The sequence below is a fragment of the Chlorocebus sabaeus genome, chromosome 9 (assembly GCF_047675955.1).
Source record: "Chlorocebus sabaeus isolate Y175 chromosome 9, mChlSab1.0.hap1, whole genome shotgun sequence".
Taxonomy (NCBI): Eukaryota; Metazoa; Chordata; class Mammalia; order Primates; family Cercopithecidae; genus Chlorocebus; species Chlorocebus sabaeus.
The window spans coordinates 19,818,051-19,841,088 of record NC_132912.1 but is presented as its reverse complement, the minus strand read 5'-3'; the positions used below and the strand labels follow the sequence as shown (position 1 = coordinate 19,841,088).

Below are 23,038 nucleotides of genomic sequence, written 5' to 3'. Positions count from 1 at the left end.
TCTCCAACAATTAAAAAAAAGTTTGAAGGATAGATTTAGAGAAGTCTATCTTTCTGATGATAGGGAAAGTAGACCTAGTTTGATTAATACAAAGTCATTTGCTTCTGAAACAATATAGAAATCAAAATAGCCACAAAGGCCAGGAGATGTGCCAGGATTTCTTCTTTAGCCATTCATAATGAAAGGAAAACAGAAAACGAAAAAGGAATTTTTCTTTTATCAAAATAGAAAATAAACATAAATCACTTCCGAGGTGCTCTCTAGTCATCCATTACGCCACCACACTCACACACAGTGGAAACCATCTTGAAAGCAGATTGAAAGGTGGGTCTTTGATGGAGACCCCTTCTGTGCTTGCTGAGAAGTACAGATCTGAATGCAACAGAACTCATCTCAGCAGAAAGTAAAGAATCCATAACACCTACCGAGCCACTTTTTACTTACTACAAGTTTATGAGACACTAATATAAAAAATATAAAATTTAAAATATCTCACTTTAATTCCTTATCTCAGGTGTATCTTTCAGGCAGTAAAAGTTAAACTAAGTTGAGGATAAAAAATACTAAATGTTCTGACCAGGTACAGTGGCTCATGCCTGTAATCCCAGCACTTTGGAAGGCCAAGGATGGTGGATCACCTAAGGTCAGGAGTTCGACATCAGCCTGGCCAACATGGTGAAACCCTGTCTCACTAAAAATACAAAAATTAGCCAGGCGTGGTGATAGGCACCTGTAATCCCAGGTACTCAGGATGCTGAGGCAGGGGAATCACTTGAACCCAGGAGGTGGAGGTTGCAGTGAGTCAAGATCATGCCATTGCACTCTAGCCTGGGAGACAAGAGTGAAACTCTGTCTCAAAAAAATAATAATAATAAATTTTCTTTCTCTAGTAAAAATGAAAATATATTTATATTATACCATCCTAGTTTGTCAAAAAGATATATTACATTTGTTTTCTTAAATATGTATGTGTTTTTTATCCATGAAGTAGGTCTACCTTTTCATTTTTACTCTGTCTTACTTGTTGAATCATCTAAATTCATTTTCTCTGTGCTTTAGGAAATCGTTTACTTCCTGTTTTCATTCCTACCAAAACAATACTAAAAGTGTGTATCATATCATTATTGATTAAAACACAAAAATAAAAAAGTCAAGTGTTTTGTTAGGCTTCAACCACAGCACTCAAGGCTCTTAAACTACTAGAAACCACCTGACCTGATACCTCGCTACTCATTTTCATAGCCAAGAGCAAGATAAAAAACTATGACCTATTTTCATAAAGAAAAAGAATAATTAAAACTTTAGCTTTATATAACACTCACTTTATAAGGAGTGAATTTTACATAGCTCTAAAATCAGATGTAATAAAACTTTTAGAGTTCAGAAGTGGTGTGTCATAACTAAATTTACTTTATATCCAGATGAAGTCTCGTAACACTTACTTAAGAAAGGAATGGGAAAAATAAAAAGAAAGGAATGAGATGTTGATCAAAGAGTGCAAAGCTTCTGTGTAAGACGAATAAATTCTGGGGATCTAATGTATGACATGTGACTATAATACTGTGTGATATACTCAAAATTTGCTAAGAGAGATCCTCAGTTTGCAGCGCGCGCGCGCGCACACACACACACACACAGTTAACTATGTGAGGTGACAGATATTTTAAATAGTTTTGTTGTAGTAATCACTTCACAATGTATACTATAGTAAAATATAATGTATACTTTAAACATATAAAAGTTGTATTTGTCAACTATACCTAAAAATGACTTAAAAATTAAAAAAATCTAAAAAAGTAACAAGAAAGGTTTTCCTTGCCATTTTCTCCCTGCTTATACAAATAAGGGATAGCCCCAAAAAGGTCCAAGGAAGATGTAATACATTCTCACTTCTTTTTTCTCTTCTAAGTTATCAGGTAATGGCCCTCACTAGTCACTCTAAATTTAAACAGAACATAGAATGCTATCCTCTCTTTTGTTTTTGAAAATAAAATATGAAAGACATTCAATTAATAGTTACTATAAGTAACTGACTAATACTCTGTGGGTTAAACTGATATTTTCCAGATTTGTCAGCTCTTTTTGAGTATAAACAGTGACCACAATGCCATTTAACAGTGAACTGAACTTACAAGCAGGCTGAAGCTGTCCTGAAATGGACAATTCTCATGGCATATTTGTAGAGACGGAAACTCCTTTCTACCCCCAATTGAAATAACTCCACTAAAACATTTCTTTTAGTTATGACGTAGAAACATGTTCAAGCAACACTGGTTCAGTGTATGTGTGTGTGCGTGTGTGTGTGTGTGTGTGTCTGCATTTGTGTGAAATGATATAGTTCACCCTTTGCCACTTACCTCTGTTTTCTCTGGGTCGCTCCAGTTCCCGTAAACTGGATTGACAAAGGCACAGTTACCACTTCCCTCGGTTTTCCTTAAAGCACACAGGCCATCAAAAAAATTAAAAAATAAAAAGTATTGACATTTACCATAGTACATTTTCAGGTTATTGTTTGTTAGAAACTTTTGAGACATGTTGTCTAGCCAGCACACTTATTTCCATGAATGTATTACCATAAGTAAAGTTTGTTTGTTTTTTATTTTTTTTTGCAGGACACCAAGGAAACCACATTCATGAAAGCAAATGTAATTTGAACTCTTTGAGTATTTAGATCCAAATAAACCCAGGCAAATAAAAGAAATGGCAAAAGTTAGTAGTCTGAATGTTGATTTCTTAAACTATTACTCAGTGCAAAGTGTCCAACACTAGAAAGAACAATGTAATATGAAGCTGTACTAGTGATAAAGAAAGGTCATCTTGAAGTCCTTGACACTGCAAAGTGCCAAACCACTACATCCTGAAGACTGTTTTCCATGACAGTATCTGTCATAAAGATCTGTAGCGCATGAGTCATAGTCCTTAACATTTTCATCAGCAAAGTTAAGTACAAGTGTTCTGAAAAGTTCTTTAGGGTAATGTTTCATGAAAATCAAAAACAGCAAGCCCTTGGTAATATCACATATCAGAGTAGATGTGCATAATTCACTATAATTAACTGGGCTCCATATGATTTTTTCCTTTTATACTTAAGAATTAATAGACTTATTAGAAGACACACAGCCCTGGACTACTTGGTGACAACTGATGAAGAAAAATGTCCATCATAGGAACAACAAAAAATAACCAAAAACTAAAAACACACACACACAAACACACACACGAAAGGATCCTATACCTGCCTGTGTATACGTGCACACACACACACACAATGGAGAATGGAAGACCAATTCCAGGATGATTTTTTTAAGGGCTTAATGACAAGAGTAACAAATATATAATGTATGATAACTGTATAATACAATGTATAATGTATGTATAATATATATATTTTGCCTAATCAGGATATAGTGAAAATTAATGCTTGTCACTAATATAATTCTAAGTCCCAAAATAAAATGTACTAAAAAGGAGGCTCTTACTGATTGGATTTCTAAAAACAAACTGCCATAGGCATAACTGCCCATTGTCATCTACCAAACCACATGGTCCTTTTCAAAGAAACTGCAGCATCAGTGAGCCTAACAGTCTAATCTGGCTAATTATGTTTGGCTGGCAATATATTTTCCCTGTGGATTCAGTGTCTTTTAAGCTTCCTGATCTCCACTGGCTTAAATATACAATAGATTAAATGTTTCACCCTCACTGCGGGTACATTTTGCTTATTGATGAATCGGGCCATTTGCATCTATTTTGTGGGTTATTCTTGAAAAAAGTCTGAACTGAGGCAACAAATATCTGTTAATTCCTTAAGCACTAATTGAATGCCTATTAGTTGCTCTGATTAATTTGAATAAGTTGTGTTTGACTCTTTGCCTTTACTTTGTTCAAGACTAGTCTACGTTAAATTCTTGGAGTAGTAATCTCAGTACACAGCAGGGTTAGCACATGAGCTGAGCCAGGGATGATCTTAGAGTTGAGACTAGGTAGGGAGTGAAGTATAGTTTTGAAATGTATCAAAATACCAAAGCAGGAAAAAATGGACACGGAAGTAGCGATGATCAAAACAAAATAGAAATTAGGAACCAAGTAAAGATAAGACAGCTGCTGACACCAAGAGCTCAGAAAATTAATAGAGGCTGAAATCAGGCATGAAATCAGGAAGCAGGAGGAAACCCAAACCACAGGGCTAGACAGGACAGATGGTCAAAGGCCGAGCGTGCAACCAGGAGCTGAAGGGACCAACGTGGCCGTCAGTCACAAGGATGTGAGGCAGAAGCAACACAAAAGATCTTGATATGAAGCAATTATTTTTGGCCTTAAACTGCTGGGACTCCAGATGACCCAGACCATGGTTGGCAGGCAGAAGCCAGGTGAATTTATATAATTCCCAGCCCTCTTAATTCAATTATTGAAGCTGCTTGTCTTCTGCAAGGGTTTTAAGTCTGAAATAATTTCCCATTAAAATGAAAAAACAGCATTTGAAGGTGTCTGGCCTTCAAGATTTGGGTAACTACAAAGAAGGAAGATATTTAAGAGTAAGGATGTGGAGTTGCAATAAAAGAAGAAAGGGTTTCAGTGTGAGTATTGGGAGGTGAGCAATGGCAAATCCTTCCTACTGCAACTTTTGTTTTTTAGTAGTCTCATTGCTTTTATTTTTCCCAGATCGAAGATATATCTCCCATTCTTGAAAATCCCTGGATAATTAGACTTACATTTTAATGTCTTTCCTGTTTATTTATAAGGTAAACTATTATACACACCGTCCACAGATTCTTCCATGAAGGAAATTGCTAATGTCACTCTACATATTTACTGTTTCAAGTTCAATACTATGATTTTCCATCTTCATCACCTATGTCAATTTGATATTCAAATAAGGCAATTTTAGTTAGAATGGTGGATCCTTACATGAGGGAAACAAAATGTTTGTTTCATTATAAAGTTTTTGGCCAATTCTGAAACTCAATGGTGTAATGAAGAGTCTTCATCAGGCCAAAAAAAAAAAAAAAAAAAAAATGCAATGTTTGACTTACTGTATTTGTCAATATGCTGGTAGCTCTTAAGGCGCTCTTAAGGAGTTGATTTTTTTTTTTTTCCCTACCAATGAATAAGTGAGTTGTAAGAATTGAGGTTCTAAAGAATATAACCACCTCTAGGAATAACGATGATAAAGGAATTGACTTAGAAATTTTGAGTAGAGGAAAGGAAGTTGCATGGATCATATAAGTTTTTCTCCCTTGACTTATCATGCATTCACATAAATTAAGTTTATCTTAGATCCATTATGTGCAGATACCATGCGAAGTGGAATTCTGAATGTGCGACAAGAGACATATGTCAGTGCAAAACTAAGATAATTCTGATGGCAATTTCCAATTTTAATTTAGTGAGCATATTTATAGTTCTAATGCAATTCACTTATTAACTGACAACATTGTTTTAGTGTTGATAAAAGCATGAAAGTGTTTATAATAGTCTGAAATTATTACAAATGGGAAGGAAGAAAAGAAGAATAAAACAAAGACCAATCTATGTTACATCCAATACCAATAAACATGACTTGGGAATGTTTTACATTTTTATTTTTAGCAGCTTTATGGAGCTATAAATCACATGCCATACAATTCACAAACTTAAAGATACAATTCAATGGTTTTCAGTAATGTTACTTTTATTAATTTCTAATTAAGAGTGGTAACCTATATATCACATAAAATTTGCCATTTTAACCATTTCGAGTATACAACTCAATGCCATTAATTCTATTCACAGTGTTGTGCTACCATTACTACTATTTCCAAAATGTTTTTATCACTCTGAACTGAAACTCCATGGCCGGTAAGCATTAACACCCCATTCCCATCCAACCAGTCCCAGGTAAACTCTGATCTACCTTCTGTCTTTATGAGACTCTAGGTACCTCATCTAAGTGGAATCATACAGTATTTGTCCTTTCATGTTTGGCTTATTTCACTTAGCATAATGTTTTCCAGATTCATCCATATTGTAGCATGTATCAGAACTTTAATCATTTTTATTGCTGAATAATATTCCATTGGATGTATATGCCACATTTTGTTTATTCATTCATCTGTTGATGGAAATTTGGGTAGTTTCCATCTTTTGGCTACTGAGACTAGTGCTATGGTGAACATTGCTGTATGAATATCTGCTTAAGTCTCCATTTTGATTCTTCGAGGTGTATAACTAGGAGTTGAATTGATGGAACACTTGGTAATTCTTTTTTAACTTTCAAGGAACTACCAACTGTTGATAGTGCTGCACCATTTTACATTCCCACCAACAATGTGAGGGTTTCTATTTCTCCTCATCCTCATTAACACTTGTTATTTTCAGTTTTAAAATTATTATTATTATTGCTATCTCAGTGGAAGTGAATGGTATCTAATTGTGGTACTGATTTTCATTTCCCTAATGACTAGTGATGTTGAACATCTTTTTATGTGCTTATTGACTATATGTAATCTTCTTTGAAGAAATGACTATTCTAGTCCTTTGCCCATTTTGAAATTGGGTTGTCTTTTTGTTCTTAAGTTGTATGGATTTTTATATATTCTGGATATTAAACTTTGATCAGTTACATAATTTTGAATATTTTCTAACATTTTGCAGATTGTCTTTTCACTTTCTTGATAATGTCTTTTGTTGCACAAAAGGTTTTGATTTTGATAAAGTCCAATTTACTTATTTATTTTTTGTTGTTGCTTGTGCTTTTGGTGTCATATTTAAGAAAGAATCAATTTCCAAATCCAAGATCATGAAGATTTACCACTATGTTTTCTTTTAAATGCATTATGGCTTTAGCTCTTACATGTAGCTCTTTGATCCATTTTGAGCTAATTTCTGTATGTGGTGTGAAGTAGGGGTTCCATCTGCATTCTTTTGCATGTCAAAATCCAGTTGTCCCAATGTCATGTATTGAAGAGACTATTTGTTCCCCATTGGATGGACTTGGCATCTTTGTCAAACATTGATCATGATAGATGTATGGGTTTATATTTGAATTTACAATTCAATTCAATTCAATTCAGTTGATCTATATGTATGTTCTCATGCCTCATGCCAGTACCACACAATTTTGTTTACTGTATTTTTGTAGTAAATTTTGAAATTAGGAAGTTTGAGTTCTCCAACATTGTTTTGGCTATCTGGTACCCTTGCAATTTATAAATTTGAGAAGAGGTTTTTCATTTTTGCAAAAATGGCTGTTGGAATTTTCTATAGAGATTGCCTTGAATATGTAGGTTGCTGTATTAGTCTGTTCTCATGCTGCTGTGAAGAAATACCTGAGCCTGGGTAATTTATAAAGGAAAGAGGTTTAATTGACTCACAGTTCCACAGGGCTGGGGAGGGCTCAGGTAACTTACAATCATGGCAGAAGGGGAAGCAAACATGCCCTTCTTCACACAGTGGCAGCAAGAAGTGCAGAGCAAAAGGGGGAAAAGCCCCTGATAAAGCCATCAGACTTTGTGAGAACTTACTCACTATCATGAGAACAGCAGCATGAGGGTAAGCACCCCCATGATTAAATTACCTCCCACTAGGTCTCTCCCACGACTTGTGGGGATTATGGAAACTAGAATTCAAGATGAGATTTGGGTGGGGACACGGAGCCAAACCATATCAGTTGCTTTAGTTAGTATTAACATCTAGACAATATTGTCTTCCTTTCTATGAACATAGTGAGTCTTTCCATTTAGTTAGGTCTTATTTAATTTCTTTCAATAATGCTTTGTGATTTTAAATGTATAAATCTTTCACCTCACGGGTTAAATTTATTCCCAGGTATTTTATTCTTTTAGATGCTATTATCAATAGAACTGCCTTCAAGATTTCCTTTTCTGATTGTTCATTGCTAGTATGTAGCAATACAACTGATTTTTGAGTGTTTTTATACCTTGTAACTTCTCTGAATTTGTTTATTTGCTCTAGTAGTTGTCTTGTGGATTCTTTGGGATTTCTTATATATAGAATCATGCCATTTGTGAATACTGAATTTTACGTCTTCTTTTCCAATTTGAATGCCTTTTACTTCCTTTTTTTCCCAGTTCCTCTGGCAAAAGTTTATTTTTGATAACCACATTTATCCCTAGCTAAGTGGGGCTATAAAACTTCCTTAATATAAACAATTTTAAAGCTAATGTATAGGAAAATTATTATGGCAATGTTTGGACAGTTTCAGGGTAGAATCCGATTGCCACTTAAAGTGAACATCTTTAGACTAGCTAAGTGAATAAACCTTTATCTGTGTTGAAAGGAAACAAAGGTGACAGTGAGACTAGCTGTCACTCCAAATGCTGACGTGTCTAGGACAGAGTGACAGCACAATGTTCCTGCTGAGAGGCCTGTTCTTCAAAATAAACATCCTTTTACACACGTTGCAAGTTTGTTAATTTTTAATACACACTTTTATAATTTGTTTTACTGAGTGTTTTCACTTTATTTACTAAATTGATTGCCATTTTTAGTGATAAATGAGTGATTTAATTTCTTTATGTTAACTACAGACATGTGTTTGTTTTTGTTTTTGATTTTCCCCCTAATTTACGAGTAAGTCACTTGGTGTGTCTGTAAAACTGCTCCTGCTGCTTAGTGAAATTCACCAAACACCAAGTTTCCACTGCCATCTCATGGGAGTAACACTGTTACAATATAATATGTTCATATTTAAAATTAGGTTTAGAAAATATTCAAAGAAAAATGAGCTCAAAACTTTAACTTTTTTTTATTTTTTATTTTTAGAGACAGAGTCTCACTCTGTTGCCCAGGCTTGTATACAGTGGTGTGATCATAGCTCATTGCAGCCTTGAACTCCTGGGCCCAAGTTATCCTCCGGCCTCACCCTCCTGAGTTGCTGGGACTATAGGTGCATGCCAACACACCTGGCTAATTTTTACATTTTTTTGTAGAGATGGGGTCTTGTTATATTGTCCAGTCTGGTCTTGAACTCAAAATTCCTGACTTCAAGCAATGCTCTCGTCTTGGTCTCCTAATGCACTGGGATTAGGGTGTGAGCCACTGTGCCTGACATGAGCTCAAACTGTTAGCACAGATTTTTTAAGTGAAAGGGAATACCATTTGTGAGGGTCATGGATGATTATTTCCATCATATCTTGGTGGATTGTGCTATAAAATTTCAGTGTCGAAACCTGTCCATGTGAAAGTATGAAGAATCATACTGTCTGAAATTAGGATAATTACAATGCAGGTGTCAAACGATGTTAATGGATAAACAAAATAATTTATCTATCAAAAGGTATTTTCCCTGTATTTCTTGAGTGGAGGCATTGGTCCTCATGCTTCCATGAGTGAAATGATTTCTAGACATTGTTTGTAAGATGTCAGACAATATCCTAAAATCCGAGACACAATTGTCATGAGTTAAGTGCCTGAAAGGAATTGATGCTCTCCAATGTGGTAACTCACTCCTTCAGATGGTGGAAAGAGAATTTCTTAATGTTACTTATCATTTTTCTTATTTACTTATTGACATTCACCCAACATGTCTAGGACACATACTATGTACCAAACGTTGCACTGGGTCCTAGATTTACAAAGTTGATTAGTATACGGCTCCTACCTCTAGAGCTTTTCAGAGGGTGGCAACTGCTGGTTTCTGTCCTTAGATGAAATGCCATGTTTATAAAGTGCTTATCACAAGTAGGTGCCTACCGATAGTTGAGTGCCATTCTCTTCAACTTCTTTCCTTATGCTTTCCTCCTTTTGTCATTTACATCTTCTTTTAAACTTCCTACTTCTTTCTCCTGACCCCCAAATTTGTGAAATGAAAGGACATTGGTATAAAGAACAATAATAAGGAGGTGTCAAAATTAATAATCACGGTACTACTTTGAACTTTTTCCACCTTTTTTTTTTTTAGAGACATGGTCTTGCTCTGCCACTTAGGCCATCATACAGTGGCATGATCCTAGCCCACAGCAGCCTCCAACTCCTGGGCTCAAGAGATCCTCCTGCCTCAGTCTCCTGACCAGCTGGGACTACAGGAATGTGCTATCACAGCCAGCTAATTTTTTAATTTTTGTAGAGATGACATCTCACTATGTTGCCCAGGCTGGTCTTGAACTTCTAGCTTCAAGCAATCCTCCCACCTCAGCCTCTGAACGTGCTGGGATTACAGGTGTGAGCCACCATGCCTAGCATTACTTTTAATTTAAATAAAATAGATTTATTAATTTAGAGCCTGGCAAAAACCTTTGCAATCATTTGTCTCTGTCTTCTATTACAGATGGAGCAACTGAGATTCTCCCCCAACTAGACTCTAAGTCCTCTGAGGGATAAGGAACATGTCTGGTTTCCTCATCTCTCTGTCACAGCACCTTGTGAAGGCGTGGAAAACAGTAGGAATCAACTGAGTGTTTGTAGAAAGATTAATGATAATTGTCTATGGTCTAAAGGTTTAGTGATGAAATGAAGCCCACTAACTTCTCTCTGCCTATTTCCACCCTCAATGATACATTTCCTCAACCCCCACGGAGGAAAGATAATTCATTTTTTACTATTGTTCAATAGAGCCATGTTTGTATGTAGCTTCCTGTTCTGCTTGGCCCAAGACATTAAGTGGGTCAGGAGTACTCTCTGCCCTCTGTTTTTCTTTTGTTTTGTTTTGTTTTTCTTTTTCCATTCCTTTTTCACCTGCTTAAGTGGCAGCCCAGAGTAGCTTGGAGGCTCCCCTGAAGATGAGCAGAGTACAGTAGATTAGGCATGGCCTTTCTATTTATTTCTACTATGGAGAAAATTAAAAAGTTATATGGCTGGAAAATAAATCACCTGAGTACTAATTTGTTATTTTACAATATTTGAAAAATAAAGATCTGTGTTCCTCCTATGTACTTCTTTTAAACCATGAGGGGTATGGAACATCTATGCATAAACATCAAGGTCTTCAAGTGAATTTTCATGCTGTGAAGAGTTTGATTTGTTACTACTAGGGAGAGATGTTTCCTAACCACAAAAATGCATGTGACTTTTTTTTTAAAGGCTGCATCTAAATTATGAAAGACAATAATTTCACTGGTGGAAATAGAATTCATTTATTCTGGAGTCATGCCTATTACATTTTATTTTGTTTTGAGTAATTAATGGTGAATCTGAGCTGTCCCAGGGAAGTAAATCTTAATTCTCCTCTTCCTACTTCCACCTCTCTCATTTTAAAGTCTTCACTTAGTTTTCCCCAAATGTTTCCAGTCTTAAGATTTAAGGAATTTGAAGCCTTTCCCAACGATCTAATCTTCCAGATAAAAGGAAAATACAATACAGCATTCCAATCAAAATAAAATATTCCTGGGTTTGTTTTTAATTACACCTATTTTTAATGTTCATTAAATATATTTCCCACTGCCAACAAGAGATCTTTTTAGAAATGGTTGTTTCTTAACCAGGGTACTGTTTTCTTCTTCTTCTTCTTTTTTTTTTTTTTTTTTTTTTTTAAACTTTGTCTCATCCTAAAAATCAATGAGCAATGTTCTTTAATTTTTTTTTTCTTCCCTGGCTTTATAACCTAAGGAAATAGGTTTTGTGGTTTGTTTACTTGTTCATTTTTCACTTGCAGTAATCATGAGAGATTGGTGCCCTGTGTTTCCAATGTAACGCTCAGTCTCAAATGATTCAATGTATCATCTTTCTTTTCTCAAAACCTTAAAGTGTTATTTTACACCTGCTCTCTGATCATTTACAGTCCATTTTTTAGCCTGTTTGAATAGACTGGTTTTTTCAAGGAAAGTAATCATAAATTTTAATTTTAGGCACTATTTTGTCCTTTTTGTAATAAAGACTGATTTATAGCATTTTACAAAAACAATAGCACAGTAAAACAACAGAAAACAGATAAGAAGTAGGTAGGAAGTTAGAGAAAGGGAATCTGAGAACAGGAAAATAGAATTGAGGCAAAGGTAACAAGATGGACAGTTCATGAAATGGCTATCATCAGAGTATGTATATTTATTAGAGGCAGGACGCAACTTAAAGATTCTAGAAATCAAATTTAAGCAAGACAATCAATTACGCAGGCTATAATTTCAAAAAGAAACAAACCAGATACTTAGAAGCACTTTTTCTCTAACTCAAGAGATAAAGCATTTATTGTGTGGATCCTGTTACTGCAATCTAATGTTACAAAGTAACACATCCCTAACCACGTTATTTTAGGAAAATCAGCAAAGGGTTACACTAGGTTGTTTCAACGAATACTTTTCAAACATCAAGCTGAAACGATGCCAAGATGTGCTTCAGTAAAAGCTACCCAGAAAGTGTTGGCAAGGAGGGAGGGGAGATTTTATGGAGATCTTGAAGCACAACAATGCCTTAGAGAATTTGATTTTGGGGGCATTTTCATATATTCATGTTTATCATAAAAAAGTCAACACCAAGCTTATAATTTATAGTGCATCATTGCAGTGTAACACATTAGATCTGTTATAGAAGTCTACAGGTAGAAAAATGACTTTGTGCACAAAGTCATAAGGTAATAGAAGAAATAAGTTGAGTCTATGAAGTCAACCTATTCTCATTGAGTGTACACTCCCATAAAATACGATGTTATCTGACTACTGCTGAGAGAGAGAGAGAGAGAGAGAGAGAGAGAGAGAGAGAGAGAGAGAGAGAAATTAGAATGTAAATAGCAAACTAATGGTTTCTATTCCTGTCAAATGATGATTTTTTTTTTTTTAAATAAACAATCTGGAGGAAAAGAAAGAAAGAAAAGAAGTCAATTTGAAAAAGCAACGATACATTAAGGGGAAATGTCTATGAGCTCACATTTTCATTCCAACTCCTTGTTCATTTCAGGAACAAACTGAACCAAATGTTTGGGTGAAAAAGTTCAGAAAGAACTGGGTTTGCAAACACAACCAGAAATGCCACAAAAGGCAGAGGAAAAGATTCATCACCCAGGGTCACAAAACCAAACAATTGGAACACCAAATTTTGCTAAACTCATTCACATGATACAGCAGCTGCTTTATTTTTCTTCCACTCTTTTCGGGCAGGAAATAAATATGCTGACCACAAAACCGTCACTGTTTAAGCAGTCTTGCTGTGGCAGAGCATTTTAATGGGAACATGCCCAGGAATATGGAGGCAATTAGTAGGAATAAAGCTGACCCAGGTTTCTGTAATTTAACCTTAAAGAAAACCCAGGCTGCCAATGGGAGCTCCGTCTTCACTCCACTTCTCAAGTGCAGTGTTAGCAAATTCACAACCACCTAATAGAAACCAGATGCCTAGCAGGAAAGTCCCTTTGGAAATATATTTGATAGTGTATATATATTTTATATATATATATATTTTTGGACAGTGTCTTGCTCTGCTGCCCAGGTTGGAGTGCAGTCGTGGGATCACAGTTTGACCTCCTGGACTCAGGCAATCCTCCCTCCTCAGCCTCTTGGGTAGCTAGCACTACAGCCATGTACCACCATGACCAGCTAATTTTTTTGTTTGTTTGTTTTGCCGAGATGAGCTCTTGCCGTGTTGCCTTGAGCTCCCGGACTCAAGCAATCCTCCTGCCTCGGCCTCACAAAGTGCAGGGATTACAGGCCTTAGACACAATGCCTGCCCTAACAGCACATTTAAAAAATATGTCTTGACCTAGTAAAATTATTAGAGTCAGTCTTTAGGTAATAATTACAGAGAAAGACAAAAATGCATACAGAAAAAGGTTCATCACAAATTATCAATAATAATGAAAAATTAGATGCAAGCTCAATGTCTAATAGGAGAATGGTTAAATGACGATCCATGTACTTGACACATCAACCTTTTGAAGTCATACTTTAAAGAATATTTAGTGGTATAGGGCTATGATATGGTTTGGATATTTGTCCCCTTCAAATCTCATGATGAAATGCGATCCCTAATGTTGGAGGTAGAGCCTGGTGGGACCTGACTGGATCATGGGGGCAGATCCCTCAGGAAAGGCTTAGCGCCACATCCCCTTGGTGATGAGTGAGTTCCTGCTCTGAGTTCATGCGATTTGGTTGTGTGAAAGTGTGTGGGACCTCCTTCCAGTCTCTTTTGCTCTTGCTCTTGCCACATGATGTGCTTGCTCCTGCTTCGCCTTTTGCCATTAGTAAAAAAGCTCCCTCATTCCTCCCCAAGAGCTGAGTAGATACTGGCACCAAGCTTCTTATACAGCTTGCAGAATTGTGAGCCAATTAAACCCCTTTTCTTTATAAATTATCCAGTCTCAGCTTCAAGTATTTCTATTTCTCCTTCTTTCTTCCTTCTTTCTTCAATAATTGATTGATGAGGTTTTGTTTGTTTGTTTGTTTGCTATATTGAAGAATGAAATGGGTCAACAACTGACATACTGCATAAATCAGTGAACCAATATTTTCTAAATGTAACATGCATGATACTACAAAATCACACATAGGTAAGTGATCCATTCAAAGTGAAAAATAGACCAGTGAATTTTTAATGTAACAGTTCAAAAATTCTATGGATGTGGTTTCAGATTCTGCATTACAACTGCATTTGAAGAAACTGCCCCATGTAAAGTTTTAGTGTAATAGAAAAGTATCAATAATTATCTCAAAAGCTAGTAAAATACACCTTCTGTATTTTTCTATTCTTGCATTGCTATGATGAAATACCTGAGACTGGGTAATTTACAAAGAGATGAGGTTTAATTGGCTCACAGTTCTGCAGGCTGTACAGGAAGCATAGTGGCTTCTGTTTCTGGGGATGCCAAAGGAAATATACAGTCAGGTGGAAGCAAGCATGTCTCACATGGCTGGGGCAGGAGCAAGAGAGAGTGGGGGCAGGTGCCACACAGTTTTAAACAACCAGATCTCACAACAACTCACTCGCTATCAGTAGAACAGCACTGGGGGGATGGTGCTAACCCATTAATGAAAACTCTGCCCCCACGATTCAATCACCTCCCACCAGGCCCCACCTCCAACAATGGGGATTACAATTTGAGCTGAAGTTTGGTGGGGACACAGATCCAAACCATATCACCTCCTTTTTAAAAATACGTATCTGTGTGAGGTTGAATGTGGTTCATATATTTCAACAAATCAAGATAATGGCTTTAATGCAGAAGTGGATATAAGAATCCCACACTAGCTCTCACGAAAGGTTTGTTTTAGTTGGAGTGGTGATATGATTTGGATGTCTTGTCCCCTTCAAATCTCATGTTGAAATGTGAGCTCCAGTGTTGGACAGTGGGCCTACTGCGAGGTTTGGGCCATGGGGGCAGATCCCCCGTGAAGGGCTTAGTGCTACCCTTGCAGTAATGAGTTCTCACTCTATGAATTCATGAGAGATCTAGTTGTTTACAAGAGCATGGCACCTCCTCCCTCTCTCTCGATCACCCTTGTCATGTGATGCACCAGTTTCCCCTTTGCCTTCTGCCATGATTGTAAGTTTTCTGAGGCCTCACCATAAGCAGATGCTGGCATCATGCTGTTTGTACAGCTTGCGGAACCGTCAGCCAAACAAACCTCTTTTCTTTATAAATTACCCACCCTCGGGTATTTCTTTATAGCAATGCAAATGGACTAATACAAGTAGCTTTGTTCTACTAAGCACTGTGGGTTCAAATATGAATAAACACTTATTTATTTGGCTAACATATACTTTTCCTTTGATAAATTTTTGCTAGTTACCTGTTGTGGAAATATTTTTTTCTCTCTCTTTCTTCAACAAATGTGATATCCCAAAGCTCCACAGTTGGTAAAGGTCACTTTTAAATAGAATGTTATATTTCATATATATATATGAATGTTTATTTCATATATATATGAATGTTACATTTCATATATATGTATATATACACCTTATACTTTAAATATACAAATATGTTTTCATAATAGGTTATAACGGATATCTTGTCACTTAAAAAGCTATTAATAAATATAATTGTATATATTTCTTAGTTTAATTTCATATATGGTAAGTCTTGATAGGTATAAACCACCTTAAGAAAACTCTTTGGGGTCTTCAATAAGTTTTAAAGGTGTGATGGTATGTTTAGACCAAAATGTTTGAGAATGGTCAGTATAGCGAAATAAGGAGAAATAAATTTCATAGCAATTTCAATTTTAAGAGGAAAGACTGCAAGTACATATTTATACATTGATAAAAGTTCAAAAGAAGATACATCAAAATGTTAACAGTATGTAACTCTGGGTGATGAGATTAACTAACATTTTAAATTCTTTTAAACCCATGTAGTTGGATTTCCCAAGTTCTATTTATGTGTCAGTTGTGCATTGGAATCTCAGGGTAGGGGTGATAGTTTCACAATTTGGAAAGATCACAAGATGTGTCCCCAACTTGAGCTCCCCACCTCCACCCTGCCCACACACCTTGTAGGACATTTGCCTAAATAATAGATGAGATCTGTACGCCTCGTGATTTTCACGTTCCCTGTTTTGCTGATTCCCCTCTTTATCATCTCTTCTCAAGCTACCTCCTAGCCCTGCAGTACTACTCACCACTTTTTGGATGTGTCACATTGATACGGCAGGGGGACAGGGAAGAGCTGGGTAGAGAAGGGCAGGTCCCTGGCGAGGGCTCCACCCCCAGGACTGTGCCAACGGACCTAGGTGAGGACAGGCATTTCTGTTTTCTTGCCCAAATGTTGCATTTCCCAGACCATCCTGGCCTGCCAAGCCCCCATCCTGTGCCTATAAACACCCTGAGACCCTAGCGGGCAGACATATAAGCAGCTGGATGTCGAGAGGAACACACTGGTGAAAGAATACCCAAACAGATGTCAGTCAGCAGAAGCAGGTAGACGCTGGCAGGCCGACCAGCAGAACGAGGCGGAGTTTGGCCGGGGTGGTTGGAGGGGAGCCCGGCCACTGGGCAGCCTTACTCCAGGGGAAAACCACCTTCCCAATCCATTCCCTTCTGGTTCCATCATCTGAGAGCTACCACCACTCAATAAAAACCCTTGCACCCATCCTCCAAGCCCAAGTGTGACCCGGTTTTTGCAGTACACCAAAGCAAGAATCCAGGAAACAGAAAGCCCTCTGTCTTTGCCATAAGGCAGAGGGTCTAATTGAGCTGGATAACACAAGCCGCCTACAGACAGCTAAACTGAAAGAGCATACTGTAACACACGCCCACTGGGGCGCTGTAGAAACTCAACCCCAGACACTGCTGTGGGGTCGGATCCCCACAACTTGCCTGTCCGCATGCTCCCCCTAGAGGTTTGAGCAGCGGGGCACCGACGGAGCGAGCCCCACACACCCATTGTACGCTCTGCAAGAGGGATAAGGGGACTTTTCCCACTTCAACATTTTTCTTAACTCTTGCATTTGCTTTTGAATGCCTTTCTCATTGGCCAGAACCTTTGCCAACCCTGGAGTCAGACTGACCACTTCTCTGCACGCCACTGTGCATTGTGCATTTTACCATGAGGATGAGTAGTACTTTCTCTCCTTGCAATGAAATATTTTTCCAACTAGATTGCTCTATATGCAAACTCACTCTACTTTCCTTATTATATTCTCTTAGACATATAATCTCTTGGGTTGAAAATGAATTGCAATACTGCTGTCTTTGTGATTGCCCTTAGCAACCACCTAACAACTTGCTTCTTAAATATTTTTCAGACAATTAAAAGTTGACAACCTATGTAAGAATCTGTCCAGAAAAATGGACTTAGTGGCATCAATTTATTTACATTCATGTCTCTTGAAGATTAACTTCCCATGGGCGGAGCCAAAGTCTTTATTTTCCCAGCTTGCTTAGGAAACATTATTTGAGCTCCAACTATATGCCTTATCCCCTACCACAGAGCTACTCAGAGTGTGGTTTATGTATGGTTTTGGTCTTATCTGGATATGGTTCCAGGATCAGATAAGTATAAGAACAGAGAATATATGTTTAGAAACATTCATAGCAATTTGACAGAGTAATTTTATGTCTGTTGATGATAAGAATAAGAAAGTTGGACTAGTATTTTTCGTCTTTTTATTTCCTGTTTCTTTTTTTGTGTGTGGTTTTAAGGGCTGGAGAGTTTAATAGGCAAGAAAGAAGGAAGAAGGCAGAAGGAAGAAGACAGAGACAGAGGGAGGGGGCTCCTCCAAAGCCGAAAGAGGAGACCCCCTCTTTATTTCTTTTTTCTAAGAATTCTTTTTTATTATATTTTACAAACCATTGGTATATAATGGATTGGAAACAAAAACAGAACTGTTCCTTAAAGACACATCATTTGAGTGGCTCTGTTCTATTGACACAGACATGAGTAAATATTGACTTACCTGGTTGACTTCTATTTTTCATTCAACATGGTTTTGCTAGCTATCTCTTCGAAAAATATTCTTTTATCACCCTTTCCCCCTTATGACTGTGATATCTCCAAGTTTCCACGGTTGGAAAGGTCCAGGTACTGTCTAACCTTCTCTGATCAGAAGGAAATATTTTTTCCTTGCAAATTACTCTATATGAAAACTCACTATAATTTTCTTATTGGATTATTTTAGACACATAATCTGTTTAATTGAAAACTAATTCAATGTTGAAGTTAATTATCAGCTTTCGTGATTTCCCTTAGCAATCACCTAGCAGCTTCCTTTTTCCTAAATATTTTTAGACGATTTAAACTTAATAGCCTTATGTAAGAATCTGTCTAGAAAAATGATCTTATTTCATTATGACGCCTGAATATCCACAAATTCCTTCACATATATCTCACATTGGGTTTATTAATACATTTAAACTGTTCTGAATCTACAAACAATTTCAGCTTTCAGGACAATGGAAACATTGAAAAAGGCAATAAAACTGCATTTTCTTGTAATTATTTTTAAATATCCTATTTAAAAACAAATTATAGGCATACAAAGATACAATTAGGATTTTGTTTGGTTTCTTAAAAGTGATCTTTCTCTATTAAACTCCTAGTCAATTACCCACCATTTTTTCATCCATGACCTGTGTTCTGTTCACACTAACCATGCAGTTCTGAAGCTGACTCAAGTGTTTCATAGAGCTGATGTTTATGGTTTCTTTGACTAAACATAGAAATTGATATTTGTCTTATTTGAGTTCCTTTCTCAGGAAACCAACCATCAGGCCTCCCAGATAGTATTGAGGACCTGAAACTCATCAGATGACTGGATCTGGACAGTGAGATGTCAGACCCCTCACCCATTAAGATTTTCCAACTGCCCACCTGCTCCCTGTTGACCAGCTCCTCTTCCTTACCCCTCTCTAATTCCTGTTTTCCCACAGATGGTTATATTTCTTCTCTGCTAATCCCTGATTTTAATTGGTCAGGGAGATGGATTTGAGGCTGATCTCCCATCTCCTTGGCTACAGTACCCCATTAAAACCTTCTTCCCTGGCAATACTTGTTGTCTCAGTGATTGGCTTTCTGAGCAGCGAGCAGCAGGGCCTAGACCAAACCCCTGGTGTTTCAGAAACAATTCCCTATCACAGTGTGTGCCATACACATGTACACAGGCTGCTCTATTTTTGGGGATGCTCTTCTTTGACACTTGGTGGATTTCAATCCATGAGTCCAGGTTGGAGTGATACAGCACCTCTGCAGCAACCCTTTTTCAACCTTCCATAGTACCATTACCTTCAAACCAAAGACTGTCTCTCCTCTCCCAGTGCTTTCTATGAAGTACCTGTGTATGTTTGATATATGCTTACTGCAGTGCTGAGATTATTTGCTTTTATATATACCTCCTCCATTAGAGTATAAACTACTATTTATTCTTATATTCCTAGCCCCTAACACAGTGACTAGCAAATAATAAGTGCTTAACAGATGTTTGCCAAAAAAAAAAAAAAAAAGAATGAATTGCTAAGAGTTTCTGATTTATGTGTTTCTTTCTTTGAAAAGATGAAAATAAACGGGTCTTTGAAGAACTTTGATTCATTAGTGAGCTTGAAAACCAAACACAAGAAACAGATCGTGGAAGTTGGAAGAGGGTCCCTAAGGATGCATTTAAGGAGAAATGGTGTGACAGAAGATTTGAAAGTAAAAAAAGAGTCTATCAGGAAGATAAGAAAGCAATTATTAAACAAAAATTAAGAAGCCGCTCTCCCTCCCAAGTTTCTAACCTTCGGTAACATGATTGATTCACACTAGTCAAAGGTGCTGAATATATTTGCTGCATGCCATTGGAAAACTATATAACTTAAAACTAATAAAGCACCTCAGTTCTCTTTACTGTCTTTCTTCATTTACCCAAGTCACCTCTTTTAAGAGCCATCTCTGATTTGGCTACAGCACATTCATCTACAATGACTGCTTGTATGAGGAAACAGTGCAACCCAGAAATGTCAGAGACTGAAAGGTTGTGTTCTTGCTGTGTAGGATTTACTGTGAACAGAGGGAGGATGCTGAAAAATGCTACAACTGTCACTCCAGGGACAGTCTCTGCCAAACAGAGATATTATACTGACGAAATGATAATGGTGAAATAGCTGTCAGACCAAATAATTAGAATATGGAGTCGTAATATAGTAAAGTAGTCTTCATATAGTTTATACGGTTTGTATTGTTCTATAGATTGTTTGGAGTTTGTGTCCAATGAAAATGGATTAAGAACAACCTGGGATACTCAGCAATAACAACACACAAACACGTGTATACACACCAATGAAGCTTGCGTTATTCAATAAAAGTGTTCCTGATACATTGCATGTAAACTGATTTTGTATGGTCGAATAATATCTTAAATGATGAAGGAATTCGTTAAATAAATATGAGATATTAGTTAAAATACATGTGAAATTTTAAATCATGTTCCATCAGTAAATACAATTATTACTTTTTAAAAAAGGGTTCATTATGCACTCATTTCTCTAAGAAAAATAATGCAAGAGTGACATCCTTATTAGTAAAATTGGTAAATAGGTTGTCAGCTGCCAGGCACTGCTTTTCAGGAACTTAGGGGCAGAATCTGTCACACATAGACATCCAAATTAAATAGTCTCAAGTGAGGGCAATATTGGAATGACTGAGCACAGTCCCTCTGCTTGTTTTGTTTTGTTTTGTTTTGTTTTTCAGATAGGGGCTTGCTTTGTTGCCCAGCCTGGAGTTCAGTGGTGTGATCATGGCTCACTACAGCCTCCAACTCCTGGGTTCAAGCAATCTTCTCTCTCAGCTTCTGATTTTGCACCTGCCCAACACGTCATTTATAAAATTCCCACAATGTGTTAGGGAAGATGCAAGACATGCCAATAGTGTCCCTACTTTCCAGAGATTTTTCAGCAAATAGAATTACAACACATGAGCCCCAGACTTTGTTGTTTTAACCATCAGCCTGTTGTGTAGTTAAGACTAGCATACAGATAAAGTTGCCGAGTGTCTCATCTAATCGTGAATTGTAAATTAGGCATCTTTTTAATTTTTAAAATGAGCATTAACTCTTTCAGGGAGTTGTAATGCAAAGATAAGTGTAGAGCACTACTCAGTCAAATTAAAGACACCCTTATAGCTGAAAGATTTAACGCCGAGTTACACTGCAACTAGTGAATACTTAGGACCCAAAAGAACTAAGCTCAATATTCTATTTAAATCATAGAATTTCAGAGCTGCGAAAGAACCGTAAAATAATTTATTATTTCCCATTATGTTGTTGGAGTGAATGGCTCATAAAAGATATTAACTTTAGGCAACACAAAGATTATAATTTTATAGTTAAATTTCATATTGAAAGTATAATGAAAAAAATACATATTTAGACAGAATCTTGCTCTATCATCCAGGCTAGAGTGCAATGTCCAATCTCCAATCTTAGCTCACTACAACCTTCACCTCCTGGGCTCAAGCAATTCTCCTGCCTAAGGCCCTCAAGTGGCTGGGACTACAGGTGCGCGCCACCATGCCTGGCTCATTTGTGTATTTTTTTTAGTACAGATGGGGTTTCACCATGTTATCCAGGTTGGTCTTGAACTCCTGGCCTCAAGTGGTCTTCCCACCTTGGCCTCCCAAAGTGCAGGGATTACAGGCATGAGCCACAGCGCCCAGTCATAATGGAAATATTTATAAATGGCACATCAAACCCATGACTTCATGAATATTTTTGCTTAGGAAAGAGCAAAGAAGTCAATTTAAAAAATGAGAGAAAAAAAAAAAGGTGAATCCATGTTTCCATTTAAAAATAAATGTGGCTGGCTGAGTGTGGTGGCTCATGCCTATAATCCCAGCACCTTGGGAGGCTGAGCCGGGCAGATCACCTGAAGTCAGGAGTTCCAAGATCATCTTGGCCAACATGGTGAAACCCCATCTCTACTAAAAATACAAAAATTAGCCGGGCATGGTGGCGGAAGCCTGAAGTCCCAGGTACTCGCGAGGCTGAGGCAGGAGAATGGCATGAACCTGGGAGGCGGAGCTTGCAGTGAGCCGAGATTGCGCCACTGCACTCCAGCCTGGGCGACAGAGCGAGACTCCGTCTCAAAATAAACAAAAATAAAAAATCAGTGTGACCCGGCATGGTGGCTCAGGCATGTGATGATCCCAGTACTTTGGGAGGCCCCGGCGGGAGAATCACTCGAGCCCAGGAGTTTGAAACTAATCGGGACAATATAGCAAGACCATGTCTACACACACACACACACACACACACACACACACACAGAGCTGGGAGTGTTGGTACATGCCTGTGGTCCCAGCTATGAAGGAGGCTAAGGTGGGAGAATTGCTTGAGCCCTGGAGTTTGAAACCAATCGGGACAATATAGCAAGACCATGTCTGTACAAAAAAAAAAAAAAAATAGCTGGGAGTGTTGGTACAGGCCTGTGGTCCCAGCTATGAAGGAGGCTAAGGTGGGAGATTGCTCGAGCCTGGGAGGTTGAGGCTGTGGTGTGCCATGATTGTGCCCTTGCACTTTAGCATGGGCAGCAGAACAAAACCCTGTCTCGAAAAAAAAAGAAAGAAAGAAAAAGAAAAGAAAAGAAAAAGAAGGTAAAATAAAAAAAAAAAAACACATCATAACATCATATGTAGTCATGGTCTAAATTGTGAGGGTGGCCTATAAATGATAGAAGTTTGGATAAAACTGATTCATGCCAACTTCCTCAT

The 23,038-nt window shown here is 37.4% G+C and overlaps 1 protein-coding gene and 1 long non-coding RNA gene across 2 annotated transcripts in view; one reads left to right on the top strand and one right to left on the bottom strand.

Moving 5' to 3' along the window:
* Window positions 1-23,038, bottom strand: part of MALRD1 (MAM and LDL receptor class A domain containing 1) — a 687,535-nt gene that overhangs the window by 1,338 nt on the left and 663,159 nt on the right. The window contains exon 39 of the mRNA XM_008002435.3: window positions 2,358-2,433. Within this exon, the coding sequence (XP_008000626.3) occupies window positions 2,358-2,433 (76 nt within the window). The remainder of the gene's footprint in view (window positions 1-2,357; window positions 2,434-23,038) is intronic.
* Window positions 4,225-20,179, top strand: LOC119618825 (uncharacterized). Its single transcript, XR_005235190.2, has 5 exons — window positions 4,225-4,370; window positions 10,067-10,159; window positions 10,268-10,379; window positions 14,319-14,410; window positions 19,850-20,179. It is a non-coding gene; the product is annotated as an uncharacterized lncRNA (long non-coding RNA).